General features: G+C 44.5%; 1 protein-coding gene across 2 annotated transcripts in view; it reads right to left on the bottom strand.

The window, feature by feature from the left end:
* Positions 1-859: 859 nt before the first annotated feature.
* LOC103535635 (gamma-aminobutyric acid receptor subunit beta-4) overlaps positions 860-27,704 on the bottom strand; it is a 64,191-nt gene continuing 37,346 nt past the window's right edge. Inside the window, exons 4-9 of one of the 2 annotated variants that reach the window (XM_030449011.1) lie at positions 23,991-24,211; positions 11,233-11,315; positions 6,962-7,099; positions 4,789-4,941; positions 1,805-2,049; positions 860-1,309 (exon numbers count right to left, since the gene is read on the bottom strand). In XM_030449011.1, coding sequence (XP_030304871.1) covers positions 932-1,309; positions 1,805-2,049; positions 4,789-4,941; positions 6,962-7,099; positions 11,233-11,315; positions 23,991-24,211 — 1,218 coding nt within the window. In that variant the 3' untranslated portion in view covers positions 860-931. Of the gene's footprint in view, positions 1,310-1,792; positions 2,050-4,788; positions 4,942-6,961; positions 7,100-11,232; positions 11,316-23,990; positions 24,212-27,704 lie in introns of both variants that reach the window. The other variant, XM_030449010.1, reaches the window with a different exon arrangement.

The raw sequence follows: 27,704 nt of genomic DNA on the forward strand, positions 1-27,704 counted from the left end.
CACACTTTCATACAGGAAAAACAGCTTGCAAACTCCTGAAGGTGGAAAAAGGCAACTTGCCAATGTGCCTCTGTTTCTGATAAGCTCCCTCCTCCCCCCTCCCATAACCCCACCTTGCCCTTCCCTCCCAAATAATTGCCTTGTCCTCCCCTCTTCCCAGCTCTTCCAAAATAAATATTATTTTTTATTTGTTGGTTTTAAAGATTCTTTTAGGCTTCTAAGCAAGAGAGAGGGAGAGAGAAAAATAAGAGAAATGTCATAGCATGAGAATGAGCCCCCAGCACTTCATGGATCCATGAAAGAACAAACATGAAGGGCTTAAGAGCAGTGACAGAAGAAAGATTAAAAATATAATAATACGTGGAAGAGAAAGATGAAATTCAATAGTGAAATGGAAGTGAGGATAGTGCAATAGTAAGCACAGCCAAAGATAACCCATCCCCCACCAGTTTTTCTCTCAATTTCTTTAAATATCCCTCCCCCCTTTTTAAAAACTTTTGGGGGTTTTGTTGGGTTTTTTTGTGTCTGCATTTTTCTTTTTTTTTCTGTAATTTTTCTTTTTTCTTTTTTTTTTTTCTTTTTTTAGTTTTGGGTTGTTTGTTTAGTTTTTTGTTTAATTGGTTGGTTTGTTTTTTTTTTTTACAATGGTTTAAGTCCTTCAGCAAGAAACCAAAACCAAGACAAACACATTCCTCCCTGAAACCAAACTCCCTCTCATATTCCCTTTTGTCCCTTAAACACACCCCCCCCCCCCAACTCAGTGGTTCTAAATGTGCTGAAAAGAGAAGAGTAAGCTTAGAATAAACCTAATGACTCAAAGGAATAAATGATAATGATAGTAAAGAGCAAAACCCAAACCCAAAAGACCACAACACTCCTGTGTTGTCCTTGTCTGAGTGTATGTCCCTATCTCTCTCAGAGGCTGCAGGCATCAATTTACATAGTACAACCAGTAAACAAGGTTGAAGAATCCAAAGGTGATTGGAAAAATGATCCGTGACCATTTGTCAATGGTGCTGACATCTGCCAGGTCTGGGATTTTGAGCTTCAGCTTTGATGACCGCCGGCGGAGGCGGCAGTTGGCACGGTTGCGGGCTGCAGCATGGTGGGTCAGGGGGACATGGCGGTCCAGGGTTGGGTGGTGACCAAATCCATCCCGAGAGGCCAGCTGTTTCCGGAACTGGATTCCTGAGCCTTCAAAGGACATGACAGAGTTTCGAGAGTCGCCGACGCTGCTCATCATGTCCGTAGTGAGCAGCTCGTTGTTCATCTCCAGAGTGCTGAGGAGGATGTTACCGTAAGGGTCAACCTAGAACAGGGAAGACAGAGAGAAAGGTGTTGGAGATGCCCTGTGTGCAATGGACGCAGGGCCACCGCCATCAGGGATGATTTTGAACTGTTTTCTATGTAACAATACCTCTGATTTGGTCATTTGTGAGCTCTGAACCTGGACTTCTGCATTTGAGAATGTTGTCCATTGATGCTGGAGTAGAACTAGCCACGTGCTCACAGCAAACGTTTGAGCAGGGTGGTGTGATTCTGCAAACACCGTAGGATCGAAAGCCACAGGGGTACTTTTGAGTACACCTGCCCCATGCAAGAGGATGGTCCTGATGAGACTGGCTTGAGGATGATGACAACATGATCGAGGAGAAAAAATTCCCAGTAACCACCAGACAGGTGAACTGGATTTCCTCATGATGAGGAGAAAGGCTGCTCCACAGCTCACCCAAGACTGAATGAACAGTGGAGAGTCTGGATTCTCCTGTCACAAGGAAAGAAGGGGACAAACCTGTTCTCTCACCCTCTTCTCCTCGTAGCGGTGACGCTCGTTGTTGGCCTTGCTGATCCGCTCACTCTGTTTCTTCTGCTGCCGGGGGCCTCGCCCAAAGAATATGTAGTTGACAAAAGCATACTCCAGGAGTGCCAGGAACACGAAGACAAAGCAGCCCATGAGATAAACATCAATAGCCTTGACATAAGGGATCTTTGGAAGAGTCTCTCGCAGATGGGTGTTGATGGTAGTCATTGTAAGTACCGTGGTAACCCCTGGAAGGAGAGGGTAGGTGCTCTGTTACCAGGGTGCAGAGGTTTTTCTGAAATGCAATTTTTAGCTTCCTCATCCCTCCTCTCTTCTGGACAACCACAGAAAGAATGGGAGCAGTGCAACTGAGAAAAATTGTCAGTAGCCTAAGCCCAGCTGCCCAGTACCAATCAGTGCAGAAAACAAACCAGCCACCAACAGAGGGAGAAAATGCCAAAGCTGAGAAAATGCCAATCACCAGAATGATGAGGATGAGCATCCTCCCTACCTTGGTTTTTTACGTCCTCCCTGATCCTACTTCTTTCTGTCACTAGGGTAGGAAACATTCATTTTTGTTCTCAGTCTCTCAACCTCTTCTCTCCCCTTTTTTTCACACCTTGAATTCATCAGGCTTCCCTGAGAACTACTGAATGCCTCAGTATCTTTGTCACTGATTACCACTAATAATGTTCTGTGTCTTTCCAGAGCCATGAATAGGACAAAGAGTGAGGAGATTCCCTCTTCATGCTTTGTAGACTCTCCATATCCTTGACCACATCACTTTCCACCTTCCTCTCACCAGCTTCACCACTCACTAATTCAATTATCATATAAACTCCCATAGTTCCCACACTCTCCTTTTTAGGCTTATTCATATTTCCTGCTGCTTAAATATTTCTTGGTTTCATTGAACACTTTTTTCCCCATCTACTCAGTCTCCAAGTCAGAGCCTGGTGCAGTCTTTTGCTTTGCTTTTGTTTTGGTTTGGCTTTTTTTTTTTTCCTCACAGTTTCAGTCCTCTTCATCTATTTCTTCTCAGTCTCTTCTCTTCTCCAGACTGTCAGAGTGGTCTTAGATCTGCCTCTTTTATAGTCTTCTGCCATCTTCAAAAAGAGAGCAATAAGCCTTCATGCTTCTTTTGAGGGCAGTAACTTTTCCTCTTAAACCTAGTCTTATTTTCCTACTTCTTTAGCTTAGCTGTCCTGCTTTTCTTACTAACTTGCTCATCTCTTTTTTTTTTTTCCTAGTGTCTCTCCTCCTCCTCTCTCTCTTGGCAGCTTTCTTAGTATCCATAATCCTAATTGATCTTCTGGTTTCAGTCCTATCTTTAGAGTGATGGCTCTCAAACCTCTCTGTGCATCTTGGACCTCTGCTTGTCTTTTTCCCACTTACCCTCATTGTGTCTTTTGTGTCATTCCCAATAAAAGTTTTAAGGAACTAATATTCTTCAATTCACAGAAAAGTAAACAGAAGGGAGATATATTTATATACATCCAATATACTATATTGTCTATATTTAGATTGCAGTTGAAATATCCAGAAATCTGGGGCAAGGAAAGAAGGACTAGAATATTCTCCATGTCTCCATTAAGAACTGGACAAATCGTAGTGGGGGATTACAACATAGACAAAGAAGAGCTTTTTGACTGTCCAAGCAGGAAAAAATGGACATAAAGGGACCATAGGAGGCTGTGGAGTTTCCCTCTGAAGCTTTTTAAGGACAAGTTAAATAGAAATCTGCCTGGGATAATTTAGGGAGAGCTGTTCCCATTTTGATCTTTCTCCTCTAAATGCAGATGTCAGCAGAAATTCAACAGCTGTGCATCTTATGTCCATCCTTCTTGTACTTTCACTATGCCAGCAATATCCAGCATGGTCTCTTTTTCTTCTCACACTGATCATACTCTTCTCAATGCAACTTACCTTTTAAATTTACTATGATCTTTTTGTCCCCTGCCCATCTCCCTGTTCCAGCATCTTTAAGTAACACAGCAAAAAATCTACTCTTACACCGTTGAACAAACCTCCTATAAGTCCTTTCCAACTCTGTCTTCTCCTAGAGCTAATTTACACTCCTAACCTTTTCTAAACCTCTACCCATGCTTCATTATCTCTCTGAATCTTTTCCCACTCACAGATTAAATTCTTCTCCCTCCTTGGCTCTCCTGTCTCCTCTGAACTGCTATTCATGTTGCACAACCCCATTCTCATATGCCACCCATCCCCACTTTCTCCTGTCCCTTCTTCAAAACCCTCATCTGCAATCCACACACATTTCCTTTCTGTTGCCTAGAAGACCTAATTTTTTTTCCTCTTATAGGAAAACATTCCTATTTAGGTGAGCAGATACTTAAGAAAAACTTGGACTTTAACTGTTGTTTGCTTTGGTTAGGAAGGGCCTCGGCTACAAAAAATGTCTGTATTGGGATTAATTTATCATGAAAACGTGGGATACCACTCTCATGTACCATGTGTAATGGCCACTCTTTGGCCACCTACCTTCAGCATTTATCATCCATCTAACCAGGCCTGGCACACCTGTTGACCAAAAGGTGCCCAAACTTCTTAAGAAAACAAGTACAAACCAGACTGAAGGAACTGCTGGGCTCACAGTATGTCTGAGTCTCCTAAACCTGAGAAGTTGTGACCATTTATTCTTTTCTTATAGACTTAAAGTTGTACCCACAGAAATTTATGGCTGGACTTTTACTCTTTCATATAATTCAGTCTCAAGCGTGGGAGGTGATGGTACTTCTGAATAAAAAAAGTCAATCTCAAGTTTATTCTCAAAAAAAAAATTCCTTCATTTAGGATAAAAGCTTGACAGGCCTATGCAGCTTAGCTGGTACCTTATTAAAAAAAAAAAAAAAGTATTTTCTTTCATAGATAGAGCTATTCTCACTGATCTCCCTCAAAAAGAAACCAAAACCAAACCAAAACAAAAACCTACCACCTTCTTCAACATATAATGAAAAGGTACATACCCAATGCCACTCGTGCAGCAGAAGCATCATAATTGATCCAGAAGGAGACCCAGGACAAGATGGTGATGAGAATAGATGGCATGTAAGTCTGAAGGATGAAGTAACCAATGTTTCTCTTAATCCTAAAGCTCAAGGATAAACGCAGGTATGAACCTGTCAACGAGATGTTACAAGAGAGATCTTGTTTGAGAAGAGGGCAAGGTTGTATTTATGCTAAAAGCTTAGGTTACGAATTGAAATTTTATTTGAAAAATGTTCTCAAGAGACAAGGATATGAGAAATCTATCTTTTGTTCTTCACTTGGTTTTGCAGACCCATCAGTTTTTGGAAGGGGGCTCTTCAGACTCTGCTCAGGTGGCTCAGAATATTAAGAAAGGAAACTCTATATAAGGTACATTATTATATCAGACATCTTGGGATAATGTCTTTTCAGTGCTGAAATTGCTGCTATGGTATGTGCCAAATGGATACAGGCTTACACAAGAGACTTTAACCCTACATCTGGATGCAATGAGATTTTTTTCCAGTATTTCATGTGTTAGCTTCTCCCAACAACAGTGAAGATCTGAATCATATTTTTCCCATGTTGTTCTAAAAATGGGTTATGGTCAGTCTGGGCACATTCATATGCAAATAAAGTATTGTGAGTTAATCTGCAAGCCTTCTTTTTTTTTCCCAAGTTGTTGCAACTTTCTCCTAATCTTTTAGAAAACCTAATGGGAGTAGTGAGGATAATAAGTACTTTTAAGGTATTTCCACTGTAGCAAGGTCATTGTGACAATGACCTCTCTCATTGCTGTGAAATAAAGTCCAATAAGCTATTCCTCCTTCCTTAGGCAATAAAGTAGCCTTAAATATGAGTATAATTGTGGGTCAGCAACTGAAGTAACAAGAGGACAGTCTTTAATATTCAAGGAGGCAGACTGGGAAGTAGGAGGTTATGTTCTCTCACCATTCTGTGCCATTTGAGTAGCCTGAACACAGTACTTCACCAGCCTTTTTTTGAAAATCTTATCAATTTAGACTGTAAAGTTCTTTTGGAGAATACTGAATAGATTACCATTGCAATAGTACCCTTCTCCTCCCCAAGGCCTTACTGTAACAACATCACCATCTGCCAAAACTGTGATGGACTCAGGCTGTGATTTCATGGCAGTTCACGATTCATCCTGTTTAACAGGTGTGTTGCACACTGTATTGGCAGTGAACTACATCCCAGATCAAAGCAACCAAAAAACCAAACCTCTCCAACTCTCCAGCACATAGCATCTGAATCATCCCAGGTATTCTCTCCAGATCTTTTATTGCTGTGCACAGATGGGTCTGCACCATTCCACAGACCCCTTACTCTTCAACTGATACATCCTTCTGCTACCAATGCACCTCCATTAGCTTCAAGAACTGGTTGCAAACCACACGAAAATAAGCTAAAGGTTGAGAGCCTTCTAAAGAGGTTGTGTTTGGAGCTCACTGCATGTTTTGACCAAGAAATTAAAACAATTGCAGCAAAAAAAACCCCTAGACTGAGTATATTAGTTCCTCAGCATCTGAATCAGAGGAACAACTGCATTGACATTGATCACTCAGTCCTGGGGAGGCCACACCTTGAGTCCTGTGTCCAGTTCTGGGCCCCTCAGTTCAGGAAGGATATCGAGGTCCTGGAGCAGGTCCAAAGGAGGGCAACTAAGCTGGTGAAGGGACTTAAGTTCATATCCTATGAAGAGAGGCTGAGGGAGCTGGGGGTGTTCAGCCTGGAATAGAGGAGGCTCAGGGGAGACCTCATCACTCTCTACAACTCTCTGAAAGGAGGTTGGAGCCAGGGGGGGGTTGGGCTCTTTTCCCAGGGAGCCCTTGTCCCTGGGAACCCCTAAACCTTGCCCCTTGTCTCAGCAAGACAAGAGGGCAGGGTCTCAAGTTGTGCCAGGGGAGGTTTAGGTTGGATATTAGAAAGAATTTCTTTACGGAGAGGGTGATCAGGCATTGGAATGGGCTGCCCAGGGAAGTAGTGGATTCTCTGTGTCTGGAGATATTTAAAAAGAGCCTGGATGTGGCACTCAGTGCCATGGGCTGGGAACTGCAACAGTAGTGGATCAAGGGTTGGACTTTATGATCTCTGAGGTCCCTTCCAACCCAGTTGATCAGCACATTGCATCTTCCTTTAGCAGAAACTCACCAGTGGTGAAGACCACTTCCCTGCTGACCAGCCTCTGCTCAATGATAGTGAACTGGGGCAGCTCTAGCACCTCCATCCCTGTGACAGCAGAATCATTTCCTTGCCAGAAGAAGACAATGTCATCAACCGTGTAACCATCTGCAGAGGGAAAGAAGCAGAGAGAGAGAACTAAGCTGACAGCATGGGTAGTAAGGTGGTCTGGAAAAGGACCCAAAGGAAAGGCTGACCACCAGATAACAAACATGGCCTCTCATGCACTTTTCTTCTTCAGCTGAGCTTGGGAGTACAGTCCCCAGGAGAAGAGGAAAAAATTAGTCAGAATTCACATTTTTAAATAGAATTCATAAGAACACAGTGAGAAGTGACCCATCCAGCCTCGAATTGCACTACAAAATCTCTATGGTTGAGATGACAGGGCCTTGTGCATCAAAAGCCTCTGACAAACACAACACAGCATCTTGGGTTTCAAAAACTTCCTGCTTTTACCAGAAGGGGGAGACCACACAATACGATCTGCTGGAGACTAAGTAAACAGAGCATTTAAGTATTAAAAATTCCCAGACAGAAAAAGATTTACAAAAGCGGTTGAAAAGAAATTGGAGTATCAGAGCATTAGTACTTCCAGTCAAAAAAACCCCCAAAAAACCCTATAAAAAGACCCCAAACCTAAACAAAACAAAACAAACCAAAAAACCCCAAACAAACAACAAAAGACAAAAACAAAAAAAACCCCAAGCAATAATGGGAAAAGTGAGGTGAGGAAGTCAGGCTGGTGACAAATACTCATTCCTTCTGTTTCAGGGTTAATGGATTTATTAGCTCAGACAAAGGTACAGCCTCTTACTTTAAACTCAAACCATACATGACAGACAGGGTTGCACAGGCTGGAAGTGCTGAGGAGCCTCAGTCCCAGAAGAGAGACTCTCCAGGTGCTCTGGATCCATGGGGAATGAGGGCACTGAAATCATGCAGCTCTTCTGCCAATAGTGGGATGTTCACAGCTCTGCCCATTGCCCTTATGGGCAAGGACTCATCTCTACTTGAAAATTAACAACACTGATGGCACTGATGGCTTTTGTAGCTTTGTGATTATTGCTGTACAAGGAGTGGCCTCTTTCTAAGCAAAGTGCAGAGTTTTATTGGGAGCACCTCTGTGTGCAAAGCAGCAGTAAGATATGTACGGGCTTTGGTATGGCACGATGCTAGGCTTCTTTTAGAGCATGCACCTCAGCTGTGCCCATAAAAAGCTTTTGTTCTCAGCCTGCACTGCAGCATGACAACCTGCCTCATCCCCATGTCCTCACAGCAGGGACAGGTGGCTCTCAACACCCAGCAAGGCTACCATCCTCTAGGGAGAGATGCCATCAAAACTAGAACCAGTGTATTAGTGGGATCAGGGGAATGAAGAGCTGTGGAATGTAACCTGGAGGAAAAATACTCCTACCCAGCCTTAGGGGTCAAGGGTTTCCACAGATTAGAGCAGAACCTTTGGTGTCATCCTGCAGCTACTGAGTGGACAAAGAGCTGAGCAACCTGGTCTGATCTCACAGCTGACCCTGCTTTGAGCTGGGATTCTACGTAGAGATACCCTGAGCTCTGCTTCCCAAACTGAATTATTTGATGACCCTGTAGTCTCTATGCCCACATCCTGCACTCTCAGTCATTGCTGTGTTTATCCAGGGGTGCTAAAAAATAATCTTCCAAGTGCCATGCCAGATCTGCGTTTGGTCTAAAACCCCCCTAAACCAGGACTCTATCTCCTCCCTGACTGCACACTCCTGCTCCCATGGCAGTAAGCAGTTAACCACTCACACCCATGAGCCCACAGAGATTCAGGATCCCGAAGTCATCCTATCTGCTGCAGACTCTGGGGTGTCACAGTCTGTTCCAAGTGCCCCGTCTTTGAGAGCTAGAACTGGTATTTGCATCTGGTGGCAGCATCTGTCCCAGAGCACTGTGTCCAAGTAAGTCTGGAAAGCAGCAAGAAACAGCCACATCCCCCAGTCCTCCCAGTGGTGAATTTCAGTGGCTCAAACACTCCTACAATTAAAACCATCATGTGCACTTTTACATTTGAATTCATCTGGCTCAGACTTCCAGAGTTCTGAATTTTTTGAGGTTAGCACCAAGCCTGTAAACAAATCACCTCTCCACTTCCCTTGCAGTAAACAAACAAGATTGAGCTATTTAGGTTTCTTACTGAAAAACATGTGCTCTAGTGCTTAAACCATGTCTTAGCATCTCTTCCCAACCTCTTCTGATTTCTCAATGTCCTTTCTAAATTTTGGAAACCAGAGATAGCCAGAGCCTCTTTCCCTGTCTCAAAAGCCACATACTCAGAGGCCAATAGATCCCCTGCTCTGACTCACTGCTCCCCTGCTTTATATAACCAAGGTTCACTCCAGCTGTTGCTCTACTACAAAACCTCCAGCAGCAGTGCTCAGGGCTGCCATCCCTTCATCATTTACCCCTGTCAATACCCATGTAGGTACAGGTTCCTCAGTCAGCCTTCCCCACACTCCTGCATTTAGCTGCATTCAGGTGCATTCTGGATGTATTCAAATTGGGATGTATTCAAACGTGCAGCGAGCAAGACATGCAGACTGCTGTCTTCACCATCCACAAATCTAACAGCAGTGACTTCAAATTTAATTCCTAATCAGCAATGAAAATGTCAAATTACAGTAACTAATTTTAGGAGATGGCACAGTTAGCTAGCTCTGTTCCATTTATTCTAGGACCTGCTTGTACTGGGCACTGATTTTTGGTTTTTGGTTTTTTTTTTAACTATGGCATTGTGCAGTATGAAATCAAGCATGCTTTTTGAGAAGCCATTTTTAAAAGGGATTTGAAATGGAAAGGTTGTGCAGTCTAAAAATAAAGTGTTTCACTTTGATTTCTATCTTTAAAAGGAGAACCAGATTTCCATTTTACCTTTAAAAAAGTAAGAGAACTTATACAAAGACAAGTCATTTCAACCTGAAATATCATAAAGTATTGATACAATGTCTTAAAGCATCAGATTAGCAGCCTGTTTGCTATCATCAGGTTTTTGCTGAATCCTGGCACACATCTAGGCAGAGGTATGTGGGGTGAGGACTATTTTGGGGTTGGAGGGATGGGATCAACAGGCAGTGCCAGCACTGGCTTATCTCCTGCAGGTACATTCCCTATGCTTCTGTGAAGAAGATACTCCAGCTGCCCACTACTGCTTTACAAATCAAGCACCCCAGCACTATAAAAGGGCTATCTGGGTGGTTTGTTTTAGGATTTTTTAAATATGCTTTGCTTTTTAAGCTAGACACCAAAGGGCAGTTATTCTGGAGTTGTATGGACTTGGTAGCAAACAAAATGGAGCCCTGTGAATTTCAAATGTGCAAGTGTTTGAAAGACAAAAGCTCTAAGGAAGGGAACAATTGAATCTCTTCATCTCTGTGTGGATCTTAGAAATATTGTAAAGAAACATAGCTTCAAATAACAAATTGGCTTGACATGTCCCATTAGGAACAAAATTGCAACATGGGGAAATGTGGGTAATTCTCTGCCTTCTGTTTTCTTGGTTGCACCATAAACTATTCTTAAAATGCTAAGGAGTGCCAGAAATGACATGTCATTAGTGCCTCCAGCAGGACCTCATTTACATCCCATTACCCTCCACCACAAAGGCTGCAAATGTCTCTGCATCCCAAGCAATCCAAGCAGCAAACTGGAAGGGGGCTCCCAGGCACAGGCAGGGTATGGCACCTTCCAACTCTAGATTCTGTGGGACCTCCTTCATGAAAAAAGAAATTTCCTGATAATCACCACTGAAGTTATAGTATCATGACTGTAAGATCTGCTGCTCCTGTGGGAATACTGCTGTGCATATCTGTGAGGGAGTTCTGAACCTCATCCACCAGCATGGTCAGGAGAGGCTTTTCCATAGGAGCCAAGGGAAGATCCAAGCGGGGAAGGACTGCAGGAGGAGTAGAGTCCCACATCCTGCACAGAGCCACAGCTGAAGGCAGGCTCCCAGGGATCTCTAAGAGCTAAGGGAGGCTTCCACCATCCTTCTGAGGGTGAGAGTGATTTGAATATCTATTCTCACCCACAAGGTTCCCTCAGGATGAAGCTTGGATGAGGAGGACGCCTGGTCCTGCCCCCAGGGGACATCTTCCAGGAGATGCCACCCATAACACGCCTGGGAGACATCCCATGAGCAGGAAGGTGTGGCAGTGGGTGGGTGGCAGTGAGTGACACTAAATGGCAGAGCAGAGCAGAGGGATACGCACAGCTCTCAATCTCCAGCGTGCAGTTCTGCTGGTCCAGGGGGTACCTCCGGAGGTCCATCATGCAAGCAGCTGTGGTGGTGATCCTGAAAGGGAAAGGGAGAAGAAAAATCAGTTGTGTGTTTTTTCTAAAAAAAAAAAAAACAAAACCAAACAAAAAAGGAGAAATGAAAGGCAGACGTGAAAGTAAGGATAGATCTAGGACTGCTGTTTCCCTGGAAACCAGGGAGATCCATGGTAGGAGGTGTGCGGGGCTGGGGGCTGGATGCAGCTCGCTCTCAACTGCATGGCTTAAACCTTTGTGACTCATGTCAGCAAGGCAGTATATCTCTGTTAGCAGTGTAGGGAGGGATTTGTGTTCCTCCTCTGTCTCTCCTTGGAGAGACACAAAGAAATCAGGAGTAGGCACAGCTACAGGCAGGAAGGAAGAAGAGAGGCAGTTTGTAAGAGGGGGACAGGTGACACGTATCGGTAGAACAAAAGATGCTTTGATTAAATTGACCAGCAACGACCTATGGAGAACAGCTGTCCACATTATCACCACCCCTTCCTCCTGAGTTGCCTCAGTGACCCTACTAGAAGCCCCCCAGCCACATCCCCCTCCATCGTACCCATTTTAGCACTGCCAAATCCAGAAGCCCAAACCCCATTGACAGGGCCCTTCCACTCCAGTGGGCTCTTGGCTCTGGTAACAGAGTCACTCTTGTGCAACCAACTGCATGATCAAGACTCATGAGAGACACATGGGGGAGTGTGTGCATCCTCCTGCAAAATTAATTCTTAAAGACAATGAGGGTCAGTGTTGCTTTAGGGGTGTCAGAGCACAGAACCAGGGCAGGATGTACCCACAAGTGAAGTTCCCACTAGAGTACAAGGAGGGTTTGGGTGTATTCCATGTTGTACACAAAAAAAACCTGCTCTCAGGAATGGGGAATTTTGGGGTGGAATAGATGAGGGAAGGAGGCATGAAGCAAGGATAGAGCAAATCAAAAGCCTGGCAATACTGCCAATTATCAGGCTACCTCTGTTTCTCAAATCTATTGCTCCCCTCATCCTTTAATGCAGTTTTCTTCCTGTGCAATGTATGTGTGCAGAGTGCTGAAGAGGGGAGGGAGTTTGGTGCATCCTCCCCCTTTTTTTCAATTAACCATCTGGAAGGCATTAATCAAGCTACACATTTTTACTCTGTAGGCATAACCAGTGAACTGTTAACGAGGAAGCTTTATCTTCTGAGCCCTGTGGCCTGTGAGAGAGAGAAATGAGAGGAGAAAAAAAAGAAAAGCGAAAAAGCAGAGAGGATGACATGGCAAACCAGGAAAAAAGGAGAAAAAAAAAGAAGGAAAAAAAAAAAGGAAAAAAATGATAGAAAAAGAGACAGAAAAGGGGGAGAGAATGGGTGAAGCTGGACAGAAAATTGTAAAGGTCGGGGGGGGAGGGATGGGGAAGGGGGAAGGAGGGGTAAGAACCTGCAGCAGAGGGATGCCCCAGTGGGGGTATCGAGGTGGGACTGTAGCAGGAGAGGTGAGCAGCCCCCCCCAGAGCTGCTGGCTCTTTAAGAAATTCTGTGTGCTAAATTTATCTCTCTGCTGTCTGTGAAGACTGTTTGTAGGAGATGAAGCCTTGAGGAGAGCCTTTGCCATTGCCTGCTGTGCTATAAATAGATCCAAAGAGACAGAGGGAATTTATATATATCCTCACTGGGTCTAGATACAACATTGCTACTGCCCTCCCTCTGAGCAGGGGACCCAAGTGAGATCTTAACCCTTTTATCTGCAGTGCTGTTGGGGTGGAGAAGAAAGCTCAGGGAGTAGGTAGAAGGATAATAGGACAGGAGCCACTTAAAAATCATCACCATGGCTCTGGGATTGCATGTATTTCTTTTACATTCTTCTAGTTTGGCATCTCCAGGAGGACTGCCCCTCACCCTAATCCTCCTGGATCAGGGAAGCTGAGCACAGGGAGACTCTGGTGGAGAAGCAGATCTGAAGCACACCTGGAAGGAGGTGCACCTTGCCAGGAAAGCCCTAAGCAGCAAGGGTAGAGTCCATTCTGGCCAAGAACTGAGGTCAAAGAGTCACAATGGGTATGATTCATCCCCCTGTGCTGTACACACCATAAACTGTATATATTATACTGCATTCATGGGAAACAGCAGTTACAAATGCATTCTCCTGTTTTCCCTAAAGTGTGAAATGCAAAAATGTATTAAATGAAAATTTTCCACTCCATTTGTGGGACCCTGAGGGCTAAAACCTTTCCATAGTGTCCATCCCAAAACTGCAGCCTGACTGGTTAACTTGGGCACTCAAAGGACATCCAGAGGAAGCCTTTTCTGGTTTGAGGGGGACCCTCTCACCTCTTGACAGAATTTGATTATCACCTGCAGTGCTGGTTGGAAATGCAGAGCATGATGCAGTGATCTATGGCTACCATACAGCACCAAATCTTGCTCACATAAATAACCAGCATAAATCCAGGGCCACTCCAATGATTTTTGCAAGATCAGACCAATTTATATCAGCAGATTTACATCAGGGCAGAATTTAGCCCTGTTGATTCAAAGAGAACACCTCATCAGGACAGCTAGGACAGAAAGGAGAAAAACAAGATTAAGAGGTTGTCTTTCCTAAAAAGTCAGATAATTTCTCTATCTTTCCAATTAAAGTGCAGATGTACCCATATCCTATCATCCTCCAGAGATAACCCAGCTGGGTGCAAGTCCCAAACACCTGGTGATCTGCCCATGTAATGTTGATTGGGCATGTGGGAATTAGGAACATGTCAGGTGTAGGTTTTTTTCTTTTTTTTTTTTTTTTGAGCCGTGGTAGCACAACTTCACAAAGCTGTCCTGGGCTGTAGTTACCTGCTTGTCTTGAGCATCTCAGACATCTGTAGTGCCATACAGCCAAAAGTGCAATGTGCCTGGCAAGCTCAGGGACACCAGTGCCACAGCACAGCCTGGATTTGCAGCTCCTGCAGTATGACAAGATGTGAAGTACAGATAGTCTAGGGCACCAGGTTCAGGCTTCCTAAATCCTGGTAATACAACCCTATCTGCAGTAAAGCAAGTAATATCCTAGAGAGAAAGGGGGTGTTTAATGCTTTAGGCTTCAGATCTCTAAAAGAATCCTGGCCACACACTTTCCCACACTTTGCTTGAAGTCCAAGCTGTGGGGTGTCCCACAGCATCACAACCATGTCATTTGTTTACACAGTACCTGCTGCTCTTGGTGAAATGTCCACCTCTGGTACCTGTGACTGGCTCAACATTCACTTGTTCCTAAAGAGTCCAACAAGGGACTTGTCTAAGTCCTTTGATGGCTGTGTACTAAGGGCAGGTGGGACTCACACAGGGTTGAGAAGCTCCACTCATGTCTCACAGTCAAAGGGGCATAGAAGCAAAATTCAGGTACCCCAGTGACCCTGTGGGATCACAGTATATGCCATCTCTGGTCCAGAAGGCATGATTTGATGTGTATAAATATTGATATAATCTGAACTGCTGTGTGAAGAGATGTGTTTGCTTGATTCATAGAAGACAGCACGGGGAAGACTAGAGAGACAGCAGTGACTGACACTAAGGAACTCCTGTGTCTCAAACATGGTTAACAGGCTGTAAGAAGTGGGAAAATGAGGAGAGGATCAAGAAGGGGAGGACTCAGGAGTGGAGATGAGAGATGAGAGTAGATAGTGCAGGACAGAAGTCTGTTTGGGCAAGGAAAGAGAGGAAAGGGATCAAGAGAAGCAAGGGGTAAAGCAGCCTGGGGAAGGAGAGCTGGAGAACTAGAGGTTAAAAGACAGAAAGAAGAGGAGTGAATTCCCACTCCATGAGAAAGAAGATGAGGAGACAGAGAACAAATCATTGCCTGTAAACAGCTCTAGACAGAGTGCCTCTGGGAGACCTGACCAAAGTAAAAGGGAACAGAGAATGTGGAGGCTGGGGAAGGTACCACCTTCCTTGTGGTGTTATCAAGAGGCGCTGGCACCCAGCCAGGCTTCTCCTTCTCCCTCCTCCTCTCCCACTTTTCTACCCACCTCCTTCCCCTTTTAAATTCAAAAATTTGTGTAGTATGAAATTTCATCTGCTCTGACAGCAATACACAGAGACACTGCCCATTGGAGGGAAGAGGCTTGCCTGAGCTTTGCTCAATGAACTAGTCCTGATCCTCCAACCACCAAGCCTGGCCATCCTCACACCATAGAACCATAGAATTGGCTGGGTTGGAAGGGACCTCAGAGATCAAGTCCAACCCTTGATCCACTACTGCTGCAGTTCCCAGCCCATGGCACTCAGTGCCACATCCAGGCTCTTTTGAAATATCTCCAGACACGGAGAATCCACTACTTCCCTGGGCAGCCCATTCCAATGCCTGATCACCCTCTCCAGAAAGAAATTCTTTCTAATATCCAACCTAAACCTCCCCTGGCACAACTTGAGACCCTGCCCTCTTGTCTTGCTGAGAGCTGCCTGGCAAAAGAGCCCAACCCCCCTCTGGCTCCAACCTCCTTTCAGGGAGTTGTAGAGAGTGATGAGGTCTCCCCTGAGCCTCCTCTTCTTCAGGCTGAACACCCCCAGCTCCCTCAGCCTCTCCTCACAGGACTTGTGCTGGAGTCCCCTTCACCAGCCTAGTTGCCTAACTGTACCCCTCCATCTCCAGCTTTCCTTCCCTGCCTCAAACTCTGCTCACTTCACAGGCCTCTGGGTTAGCCCCCCTCATATGTCACAGCCTTTACACTTCCTTCCCCATAAAGACAACATTCATGCCCTTGTCCTAATAATTTCTCCTGAGGTCTATAGGCAGTTGTACTTTCAAGCAGCCAATATCTCACTGCTCTGCTTCTCAGCTGCTCAGCTGGCAGATGGACACAATTCATCTGAGGAGAGATAGGGCTGTGGAAAAAACACTGTACATTAAAAAAAAAAAAAAAAAAAAAAAAAAAAAAAGAGAATAAGAAAAAGGAAAATAGGGACATGCATTAATGAGATGTCAGACAGCTCTGGCACAGTGGGCTGATGGAGGTCTCCCTTTTCTGCCAGTAGTCAGGGGATCCAAGCAGAAGTCAAAGTATCATGGATACCTTGCACTGGAGGTATCCCAAGAGAGGTAGAGACCACCTCTAGAAAAGCAGCCAAAAAGCTCTAAGTGACACAGGGTGAGTGCTAGGTCTGTGTTTGTTACAATCAGGAAGTCTCTGCTCACCTGAAGCTTGTATTTACCAAGCAGATGCTAACACATAAAGGGTAATGCAACCTCACCCTGATGTCCCTTTGCCATGGCTGCTCTGCAAGCAAACCTGCAAACCCTGCAAGCAGCAGAAGGTGGCCCCACCACAGCTGAGTCTCAAACATGAATGCTCAAGTTTCTGCAAATCACCAGTTCTTCACTAATATTTCAGCTCTCTGACATAAACAACCCCAGCGATTTCATTCCCTTTCTGATCCTCCTCATCACTGTTTACTTATTAATGCATTCTTCTGTCTCATTTGGAATGATTATATAAGTTCACAGACAAAGAGCAGACCTTCAACCTGCTATTAAAACCTGCCCTGGTTGAATGTCTTCTCTCCATCTCCTCCTTATCCTGTTGCTGCCCACCTACAACACAGGGATCCTTTCATCTCCTGCTCCAGTCAGATCTCAATCTACCAAACTTAGGCTCTGAAGGCTCACAGTTTGCATCCATCCTCTGGCTCATCTTTAGTGTGCTGGGAGAAAAAAAAATCACCAGCTACAAGTATACAGTGCAAAAAAAAAATTCCCCAGAATGGCATCTGAATTCAAAAGAAGCAGATCCAGACTCTAAAGAGGACTGGGCAGGAGAGGGGAAGATAATTAATTTTAAGGAGTTCCTAAAGCAGGTGAAGTCTGTTTCTCCTTAAGCCTATCCTTATAAAAGAAAACCACAGCATTGTCTGCATTATAACTCTATCTATACCAGCAAATTAAACATGCCTGGCACTGGTTTCTGGGGTCAGTGTTAATTGGTATGGGACAGCCTTTGTCTACACATAAATTCTTACCCTCCAGAAAAAGGGTCTGGCATGCAAAATGCCTACTGAGGGTGGTCACCCACCTCTGCTGTGCTCTAACTGGGAAACACACAAGAGATTGCTCATGGGCACAAACCAAAACCAGGAGACAAATTGATTATACGTGCCACCGAGGTCCTGTGCCCGAGAGTGTTGCCTGATACCTTTGGCTTCAAAGGGCTGCTTCTTAAAATTAATTATGGATGAGAATATCACAAATACCCCATCACTGCCTTCCTAATACAAGAGAAGACAGAGCCAGCAGTTCAGGCGCCTACCCTATTTCACAGGTATGGATTAAGGGACTTTAGGCAGGGACTAACATACACAATCTCAGAGCAAAAAATATTATGTTTGGCTGATGGTTGCAACTTTTTTGATTTCAGATCTCTTGAGAAGCTGAAGATACTCCTGAGTCCCTAAGCTGGATGCAGATGAGGTGTCACAGGATTTGTGCAAGATGATCCCATGGGGCAAGTTAGACTCATAAGGGTGGTGACTAAGAGTAGAGAGAGAAGCAAAAATACTGTTTTGCTGAACATGGGGAAAAAAATATTGAAATTTTCCTTTATATTCTCAAAGTCAGTCATAAAAACGTGCTGGCGTATGTCACCTTCTGCCAGGCAGTAAGCACAAACTTTGAAGTGCCTGGAGGGATTTATAAACCCGTGGTGAATTTTGCCATTCTTTCAACACAATCTGATCTTTAAAAACTCCTGGAGGTCATATTAGAACCAAGAGAAAGGCAAGGCTATAGAATATTTTCCCCTTGCATGTTTGCCTAAAACTGACTCTATAAGCTTTGGCACAATCTTGCTAAGGTGATTCTATTTCCAAAAGCATCTGTGCTTTCCTAGGCATCCTTAGGCAAACAACAGTGTGCACTACACTCAGATGGGGGAGAAAAAAAAATCTTCTTCTAAACTAGTACTTAGAGTATCAGTCATCTAAATCAACTGTTTTACCAGCCTGGAAGACTACAAAGCAGAGTTGCCAGGGCTGCAAGGTTTTGCTTTTCTGCCTCTATTATATACCAAAGGGGCAAGTTGGATTGGGGGATAAGAGAGACCCAAGTGGAACGTATTTAAAATGAGAATCTTTTGTTACTGTTGCTTTAGACAACAGTGACCTGAACTTAACAGATCAGGAGGTCCCTTCCTTCAACAGCATCAGGCCAGGATGAAGCTGAATTAATAAAATAGTAATCCGTGACTTGAAGCAGTGAAATTTGGCAAAGAATAGACAAGGTCCAGGGATGATCTCAGACTGAAGGCTAGGACAGGATAAGCAGGTAGACTAAGAGGTGCTACCAGGGTGAGCTAGGTGTTCAGGGCATGTAAGCATGTCAGTGATCTGTAAGGAGACGGTGGGAATCAGCTGTGTGTGGGTACTTCTTGACCTCTATTTTTGCTTATAAACAAGTCCCACTTACAGGAGATGTAGCACAGTAGTCTCAGTACAGAAAAACATTCCTCAGTCTTAACCCATTAGGCCATCTTCTCTGCAGTAAATCAAGTAACACCCATTGAGAAAACAAGAACATGGCTGCAAAGAGCAGACTTCAAGTGAGTGAGGAGCAGGAGTAACCATTCTACCAGATGAAGACCCCAATAACCCCAGTATGGGATCTGGGGAATGTAATAGAGACAGGGCTGGCTCCTGATCAAGCTGCAGGCTGGAGGTGTGAAGAAGTCCCCAAGGTAAGCTCCATCAGAGTCCCAGGCATGAGAAGAAGGGCAGAGACAGGGTAGCCCTGGAGATACCACCCAGCAGGGTGAGATGTGACAACAGATGATGAGAAGGAGCAGGGGGATGCCTGACACACACCTCTTAACCTGCACTGGTTCCCTGTGTAAGGCGAGTTAGAAGTAATGCTGTAGCTGCTGGACCATGCAGGTCCACAAGCAGTATCCTGCTTCAGTGAGAGGGCTGCTGTCCCTCAGGAGCTGCTACAATGCAGGGAGCAGATGACTAATGGGAACTTATCCCCATAGAAAGCAGAAATCAAGTGCTGCCAAAGCAAATACACACAACCTCTCCCTTTATAACTGCAAATCTTCAGTTGTTTGAACTCTGACAATTCTTTCTCCCTTGCTGTAAGTACTGAACAGGTATTTACACTGATGGAAATAGAAAGGGCCTGCTTGCCCGTAGAGTACTGGTCTCAGAGCCCAAATATGCCTTGGCACCTTTGCATGCATCCCAACTGCTTCACCTCTAAAACACACCTCATTGCAGTGACTATCATGGACAGGAATAAAAAAGAAACAAAACACATGCACACACTCACCAAAACTACCAACTTTGCAGGAAGAGATACCACATTCTCTCTGCATAGGATTTAGTCTCTGTCATCAAATTCCTCTGCAGTTTTTCAGTTGCTCAGTTTATATTTCCTGGGCTCCTTGACATCCAGGCATTGCATCTCACTTGCTGTCCACCCAACTTGACACCTGCCTCCCAGCATCCCAGCTCTCCTGCTCCCCCTGTGAGTTCAGGGCTGCAGTCTAGGCTCCTACTATGATAGAATCTGTTTTTGTCTATAATTAGAATGAAATTAACCAGCTTTAAGATTTCCTTGAAGGATGTTTTAAAGCTGGTCTAAAAAGGATTTTAAAAGTCCGTAGGACAATTTCAGCCTTGTTAGAGTTGTTTCTATTTTAGGTTTCTGGAAACAGATAGCAAAATACTGATGACAGCAGCATTTGACAAGAGTCAACTTTTTGCTCTAAAAAATGGATGCTACGTGGTCTAGAAAAGGAAATAAAAATCTTAAATATAATGTATATAACATATAGCTTGTATGTGTTATAAAATAAATTTTACTGAATATCATTCAGGGGTAGACTACACAGTCTAAAGGCTGAGAGACAGGCACTGGTGATTCTCTACATTACCCTCAAAACCTCAGTAATGGTAATAAAGCAGGTTGAGGTGAGGGAAATGTTGGCATAAGTGTAAAATTCCCTATATAAAATTGAGAGTGAAGCATCAGCATTCTCTGAAATGCTTTTTCTTAAATGAAAAAAATTCATCCCTGATTATTTGTTTAAAATTTGATGAAATTAATGCAATTTTTGACAAAAATCCATTAGAGGGAATAATGTGTGGAGCTCAGCCAGTGTTATCCAGCTCTTCCTTGCTATTGTATCCACTTGTCTACACCACCCAACATCTGATTGCTTTGTCTTTATGGGTACTTTCTTTCAGATTTCCTTCATATTGCAGACTTTCCACATCGGTTTATCACTTGCCAGTTGTGTGCCACGGGTGACCAGCTCTCCTTTGCTTCCCAGGCATTTTTAGTTTCTGCAAGATGTTTAGGAGCCAAATGAGTTCAGGCACCATCACACCATGTTACATTTCCTGAAAACCCTGGCAGTTCTGCTGGTTTACATCCTTCCACCCCAGTGTTTTCAGAGATAAGCATGCCCTCTGGGCTGGAGCTGGGCTCCAGGCCCCCATCTGGCCACCTGGGATTTCTGCCATCTGTTGACTCGTTTGTGATGGGGTTTAGGGAACACCAGTCCTGACTCCAGCCCTGCAGCAGCTCAGAATCACCTCCCTGTGCAGCCCACTGCTCTTTATGCATTCCTTTTTTGGGAGAGCTGGTAACCAGATTTAAATCCAAGCCCAGTGCCAGTTGATTTTGGAGTGGGCTTTTGTATCAAGCTCTTCCTTAGGATGCCACTAAATTGTACCTGCTGCACTCCCTTCATCCTCTAATTTGCTACTTCTACCAAAACCAAGCATATGCTTTTCTGACACACAATGGAATAGAGAAGAGACATAAGAAATAAATAAATTTAGAACAGATAAATAAATAAAAGAACCTTCATTTACTCATGGAAGCAAGTTATCTGAAGCCTGATCTTGTTCTCACTCAAGTCAGAAACAAAACAGTCATCTGAGCTAGCTTGGACTTGAGGGTCTGATCCAATGCCTGATCCTGATCCTCCTGCTCACTTGAACACTTGCTGAAGACAAGGGCCTGCCAGAGTGTCACCCTCCCCAGCCCCTGACTTCAGAGACTGATGAAAAGAAAAATTACTGGTGTGCTACAAATAGAATGATTGAGTCACTTTGCTAGAGGATCAGCTCAAATGAGGGTGAAGTGACTGGTGAGAAGGTAGCAGGGGAAGGAACACAGCTGTGGTATCTTGCTCAGGGGAAGCTAAACAGGCAAACAAAGGAAAAGAAACAGACATTGCCTCCTTTGGCCTTCCACCATGAGGGCAACTCCATTTCATGAATTATCTGAAAAATGCAAGGTAAGAAAAGAATAGGCTCCAAAACACAGGGAGTACCTGTACTTTTCTTCCTGTTTGCAGGACAAGCATAGTTGCACTTTTACAAAAATAAAGGGAACACAGGTGAATATTCAATTACTATTTTCTTACTTGCTTACAACTGCTGTGCACCTGGCTATGTATTTTTTGATAGCATCACAGTTGTTCACACCTGCAAAACTGCATCTACTGCTTCTGTTGTCAGCAAAATCACAGGTGCAGGAGGAGGTACAGAAAACAGCTCTAAAAAACACTGCCCATACCACTGTGAATAAAACTAGAGGGACTTCGAGAATTCATAGCACATGGCTTATCCCCCAGAACCCCAGTGCATCCAGGATAGTAAAAACCAGCCATCCTGACCCAAGGTACTATTCAGGAACAAAAGCTGCTGTTGCTCAGTGCTTAATTTTTGTGATTGCCCTTTTCTCCAGGGGCAAGAGAGCAGCTTCCAGGAAAACCAGCCAAAAGTTAAAACAATGCAGGCAACTCTTACTATGGTGCTGGCAATCACGGAGATAAGCAGCTGTCGTTTTCTTTCCTTTTGCCTGAATGCAATTTACTTCATCTGACCCACCTAAACAGGCCATTCGAGGGAGCCAAGGATGCTTCCCCATGCTGCTGCCCCGGGGGAGGGAACAGCACAGGAGAGCAGCACTGCTTGCAGTGTCCCACCATGAGCCAGCCAGTCCTCCAAGGACTTCCACTGCCTGTCACATGTGCTGTAGGGTTCACACTGCTCATTATTTGAGATAAGTGGCAGCTGATAAAAATATACTATCATTTCTGCTTCTTCTGATGTGCAGGTGTCTGCAAAAATTTCCCATCAGCCTGGGGGAGGCAGCAAAGAGCAGCCTGACCTTAAAGAGTATTCTTTGCCCCTCCTTTCCAAGAGGATCAATTTATGCTCCTGCCTACACCAAGGCAAAGGGTCTTCTTGCCTAGCCTTCACTCTTGTTTTAACACATTGAGAAGATTTTGAGTGGTCAGCTGTGGGAAGGCTGCAGTCTTTCTGGTGGGTCAGTAATGCTGGCTCAGGGATCCCTGGCAGTGTCAGCCAAGCACCACCAATGGCCCGAGGCAGAGAGATGGATGTATCTCTCCCAGAAAGGGAGATGCAGAAGGAGAAAGAGTCAAATAGGCAGGCATTTGTTGCACTTTCTGCTGTCTCTGGGCCTGTAGAAGGAGGCATCCATTAACTGGAAGGAAAAAGTAGTATATATGTCATCCCTTGTACCACCACCTGTCCCTCAGCACCAGTGGTGACTGCTGCTCTTGTGGCTTCCCAGGTCTCTGCCACAGCAAAAGCACAGGGCACTGTCCCCTTGCTACCCTGGCAGCATGATACCCTCCTGGCAGCCATACCCTCCCCAAAACAGCTCTGCTACTTAAAAAGGAGGAAAAATAATCATTTAAAGTCAGACTTTTCAATGAAACGTGAAGCAGCAGAGGAGCTGATGGTGTAATTGGGAAGGGTGGGTGTACCTTCTTCAAAGGAGAAAGGTCTTTACTCCCCTTTTGCCACACTGGGCTGTAAGCCCAGAGCTGCTACTACAATCATTTGTGAATGTGAAGGCAGGTCTGAAAAGCCAGGTGTGAATTTTGGTAGCTGAAAACAAAAAAAACAAACCACACTGTCCTTGGAGAAAAGGTCAAAGTAGATAAATAAAGGGTTCAGAATGTCATTGCCTAAATTTCAGCTACAGCAACCAAAACCTGCAGTCTTATCTACACCTGCAAACCCTTTTAGCCCTCTGTCACTTTCATTTGACTTTTTTACCTACCCTGCAATCTCCACACAGGAAGGCCAATCTTTGTCACAACCACTGCCCACAATCACAGCAGTTTCAAAGGCTGGGGACTTGCCTATGTCAGTTTATTCCAGACACCACAAAATCCTCCTCCCTAAATACCATTCTGCTACTAAATATCAACTTTTAAGCCTCAGTCTTGAGAACGTTCTGACTGGTAAAGAGTCATTTTTTTTTTAACAGTACAAAAACATGTCACCAGTCTCATGCTCAAAAACGACCAAGGCAATGTGGCTCAAATGCTACAAAAATTCAGCCTCAGATGCAAGAGCAATGAAGTTCCATCACCATAAGCCAAACTAGCAGAAAGTTATAAGCAACTGAAAATGAGTGTTTCAAATGGAAGAGCTATGCAAATATCAATGACAGTGACCTGAGACACTCAGACAAGACTATTCCCATCTCCAAAGCTTGCCTATAGTAGGACAGGAAACTTTGGAGGTCTGAAGGAAAGAACCATTTCCAGCTTGGAGGAAGAGCAGATACTTAAAACTGTGCAACACTTGAGTAGCTTTTAAGGCCTTGCCTTACCAGAATAAATTTGGAAAGGAGTGGGAGGGGAGCAAGGGATTGGATGAGATGTCATTCTCAACAGCAACCAACAGAGATTAGAGCAGCTCTTAGACTTACCTCAGCCCATAGAGCACAGTCCCATCAGGATGGAGCCGAATCATGCGGTTCTTCACTGTCACCCCGTGCAGAAAGGACTTCTTGTCATTCAGAAAATAGGTGTCAGGCAGCCAGAGCTGGTCAGCCACCCGATTGTCCAGGGTCAGGTTGAGAGGAAGGTCATTATAAGCCAAGCGTTTGTCCCGCCAGCTCTGCTGGAAGTACATGGTGATGGTGTAGTCCTGGGAGAGAAACATGGAAATGTCAGCCTGGATCCAAGGGAGGGACATAATTCAGCTCCTCCACTACTGCCACTGCTTAGACCTTTGGTGGGTTTCCAGATTCCTTGGCACACAAATGTTTGTGTTAACCCCTCTACCAGCTGTGGAGGACTATGCTTTGTTCTGGGAAAATAGAAGCAAGTGTGAGTTTTGTAGGGAACAAAATTACATTACCTGGCTCGAGTCAAACAAAACTTTACTCCACTCATGTTGTCCCAATCTGATTAGAGTTTGGCTGCAAAACTAATAGTAGGTAGGACAAGCAACAGTGGGCTACACTATGCCAAAGATTCTAAGGACTGGTCACCCATTTAAGTCATGGAAAGGTGTTTGGACACAATGCAGTCACACTTAGCCACTGCTTGTTACCACACAATTGCTAAGAGCTGATTTTACTTCAAGCAGAAATTCAGGAGATTCCCAAGGGCACATGGAGAATGTCTCTTTGAGGCCAAGGTATCAAAGTCAACCCAGGCCAGCCATGACAAGCTATTAGCATTTATATGAGCTAAGTTGGGAGTTCACTGCTGTTTTCAGGGAGGGACATATGTGAAGGAAATCTGTCACCAGTGAACCATGATTGGCTGGTAAAGGGGCAGCTCCCTAACCATCCCCAGCTAGCACAATTGCATACATATCTCTTGGTCCTCTTCTATGCAATAGTAAAATGTTAATACTTAGAAATTCTGATCAAATAAGAATTTAATACAGAGTAGGTAGAGTTGTTTGGTGGTCAACACCTGTAGCTCTGGAGAAACCATCCTAGTTGCTGGACAGTAACAGCACATCCAGGGGAGACCGAGAAGCCTCAGATCAGCTGGTTCAGAGATAGAACTGTGGCACCATACTAGAAGAACAATTATTACTTCTCAGGTAAATGAGTAGTACAGGAAGGAGTCTTGTACACACAAATGACAGAAAACATTCTCACAACATGTATTAAATAGGCTAGGAGCCAAGATTTTGTGGGGTATTAAAATAGCAGGATGTTGATTAGGAAGCAGTCACAAGTCTTACTAACAACTGCCTTGCAGAAAACCTTGATTTTTCACAAGTCCTTGAATAAAAATCATTTTTGCCAATGCATACAAATGATCTAGAGCACATAGGACCAGAGATGCAATTTTGCTTCCCAAGTAGCTACCTACAGTGCCACAGGAATCCTCTTAACCAAACAGATCTGCATGGTGGGTGTTTCTGCTCTGCAAATTCCAGCTCTGTGCAAGGGGCTGGTGAAGACCTCACTCATGCACTAACATCTGGGCTGAGCACAGAGGCATTCTGCCTGCCTGTCTTCTCTCACCTGACTTCACTCAAAACTAGGTTTGATTGGTACCTCTGAAAAAAAATAATCCCACATTATGGGTATGCCAGCTTTCAGGCATTTACCTGTGATTCAGAAATCTAGACCCACACCATATCTGAAAGATCACAGAGTAAATCTATGGTGTAGACTGGCTACAAAAGCTCTATTTGCCATTTTCTGTGTTACACTGAAAAGAAGAAAAACACAGTGATAGTTTTTTGGCCAAAAACTGTTTTGCTTTGCTTTTTAAAGGACTGCTAAAATTCTGCCTCAGAAGAATCACAGTCCATCTCTCAGGGGCAAAAAAATTTTTCATTTTGGTCAAGACCTAGCAAAGGAAAATGTTCTCTCTGGTACCTCTCCCAAGGTGTTTCGATCTGCATTGCAGCGAGAGCACAGAGGAACAGAGCACCTGAGTTCCTGGAGCCTCTTACCCTCCTTGGCACAGACTCCTCCCTTACCTATGGGAAACTCTGCTACAGCAGCATCATTTCCATTCTCCCCTTTAAGAATGCCACCCCACTGAAGTCTGCTGCTTCACTGACCTGCATTTTCCTAATCCTTAAAAGACCCCTGCAACATCGTACCCCTAACCAGCCACTCTACTGGCATTTCAGGCTCCTGCTAGCCTTCAAGAAGCAGCAAAGAGGCACTGATCTCCAGCAGTAAGAAAGGCCCAGCTCCTTACAAAGTGAACAGTCATTAGCACCTAACAGATGCACCTTCTAAATGCATCTTCTCTATTTTCAGGATTGATGGGAAAAACCCAGAATTGTGCAGAAATAAAAGCCTACATCCTAGCAATCAGGCTGATGATGTTCTTCAGGTACAGACATTTGTGGGGAAGGACAGCCCAGCCCCAGGTTGAGCTCTGTCCTGCAATTTTCTTGGGCTTCTTGGCATAATGGATTTTTTTTGGCAGTGTCATAGAAGTCTGGAACACTTGATAATCGTGGCTGATCTAGTGCCTGAGGTTTCCCTCAACCCCTTGCTCTACTGATTCCTGTGCTCTGCTTCCCATTCTCCTGCTTTCCCTACCCCATCATCTTGCTGAACAAGTAAGCAGCATTTCCGGGCAGAAGGAAAAGAACAAGGAAAAATTTGGTCTTCCCTGGCAGGACAAGGGCTGCTGACATACTGATGGGCACAACACCAAGATATGGGGAAGATGGATGTTCTGCCTCTAGTCCCCTGGGAGGGCACAAGGCACAGAACAAAGAGCAGATGGAAGCATTGTGTATGGCCTGCTATAACAAGTGAGAAGGAACAGTACTCAGGAGGGAAAGCAATGAGCTTGCCTTCCCCTCTATACCCTAAAGCCTGGTCAGGCAGTTATGAAGTACCTGCACAACATCCTAGCATCATGACCTGGCCAGGATCCAGAGCTGATGAGATCTTAATCATAGTCTTTCTTTCAAAGACAGATAAAATAATGACCAGTGGTGACATTGTTCTTCAGAAGCAGAATGGCCAGAGGGAGCCAATGCACGCAGTGGTTCATAAGTTCAGGACTCATAAGTAATAAGCCTGTTTTTTTCTTCAAGTCTTGAAAGACAAATCCTTTCTGGTAGGGCTTATTTGTCTTGAGCTAATATGAGGCTTTCCCAAACCTCCTTGTAACCAGTGACATTCACAATCCTACTGGTGCCACAGATACCACAAGCTGGGGTTCCTAGCACCACCAGAAGACAGAAAGTTGGCCCAGTCATCAGGCTCAATGAAGAGCTTCAAAACCAAACATACCTAGAGCCCATGAACCCCTCCAGCTCTTCCTTCCAGCTCACCACTGAGGCTGGGTGGGACAACACAGCTGAATTTCCACGCTGCCTGTGTTAGGGATAAGCAAGAGGACTTGCTCTGCATATGGGTACCCAGAAAGCAGCTTTCTTCACCACCACTGCTGGAGGAGGAAGTGGGTAGTGCAGACAAATAGAACTTCTGAGAGTTTCTCTCAGGATATTCAGCCTTTTGGTATCTGCAATCTTGTGCTAGTGAATTCCAGTTTAGCTCTTTCCTGTACTTTCATTGCTTTAAAACAAATAGAAATCCATGTTATTCTTTTCTGATTCCCTGTAGTGCTTGCATTAAGTCAGTAAATAATCATAACCCTATGCCACTAAAGCTTACAGGGTCCCACCCCCTTTTAGA

Source organism: Calypte anna, chromosome 4, assembly GCF_003957555.1.
Source record: "Calypte anna isolate BGI_N300 chromosome 4, bCalAnn1_v1.p, whole genome shotgun sequence".
In the NCBI taxonomy this organism is placed as follows: domain Eukaryota; kingdom Metazoa; phylum Chordata; class Aves; order Apodiformes; family Trochilidae; genus Calypte; species Calypte anna.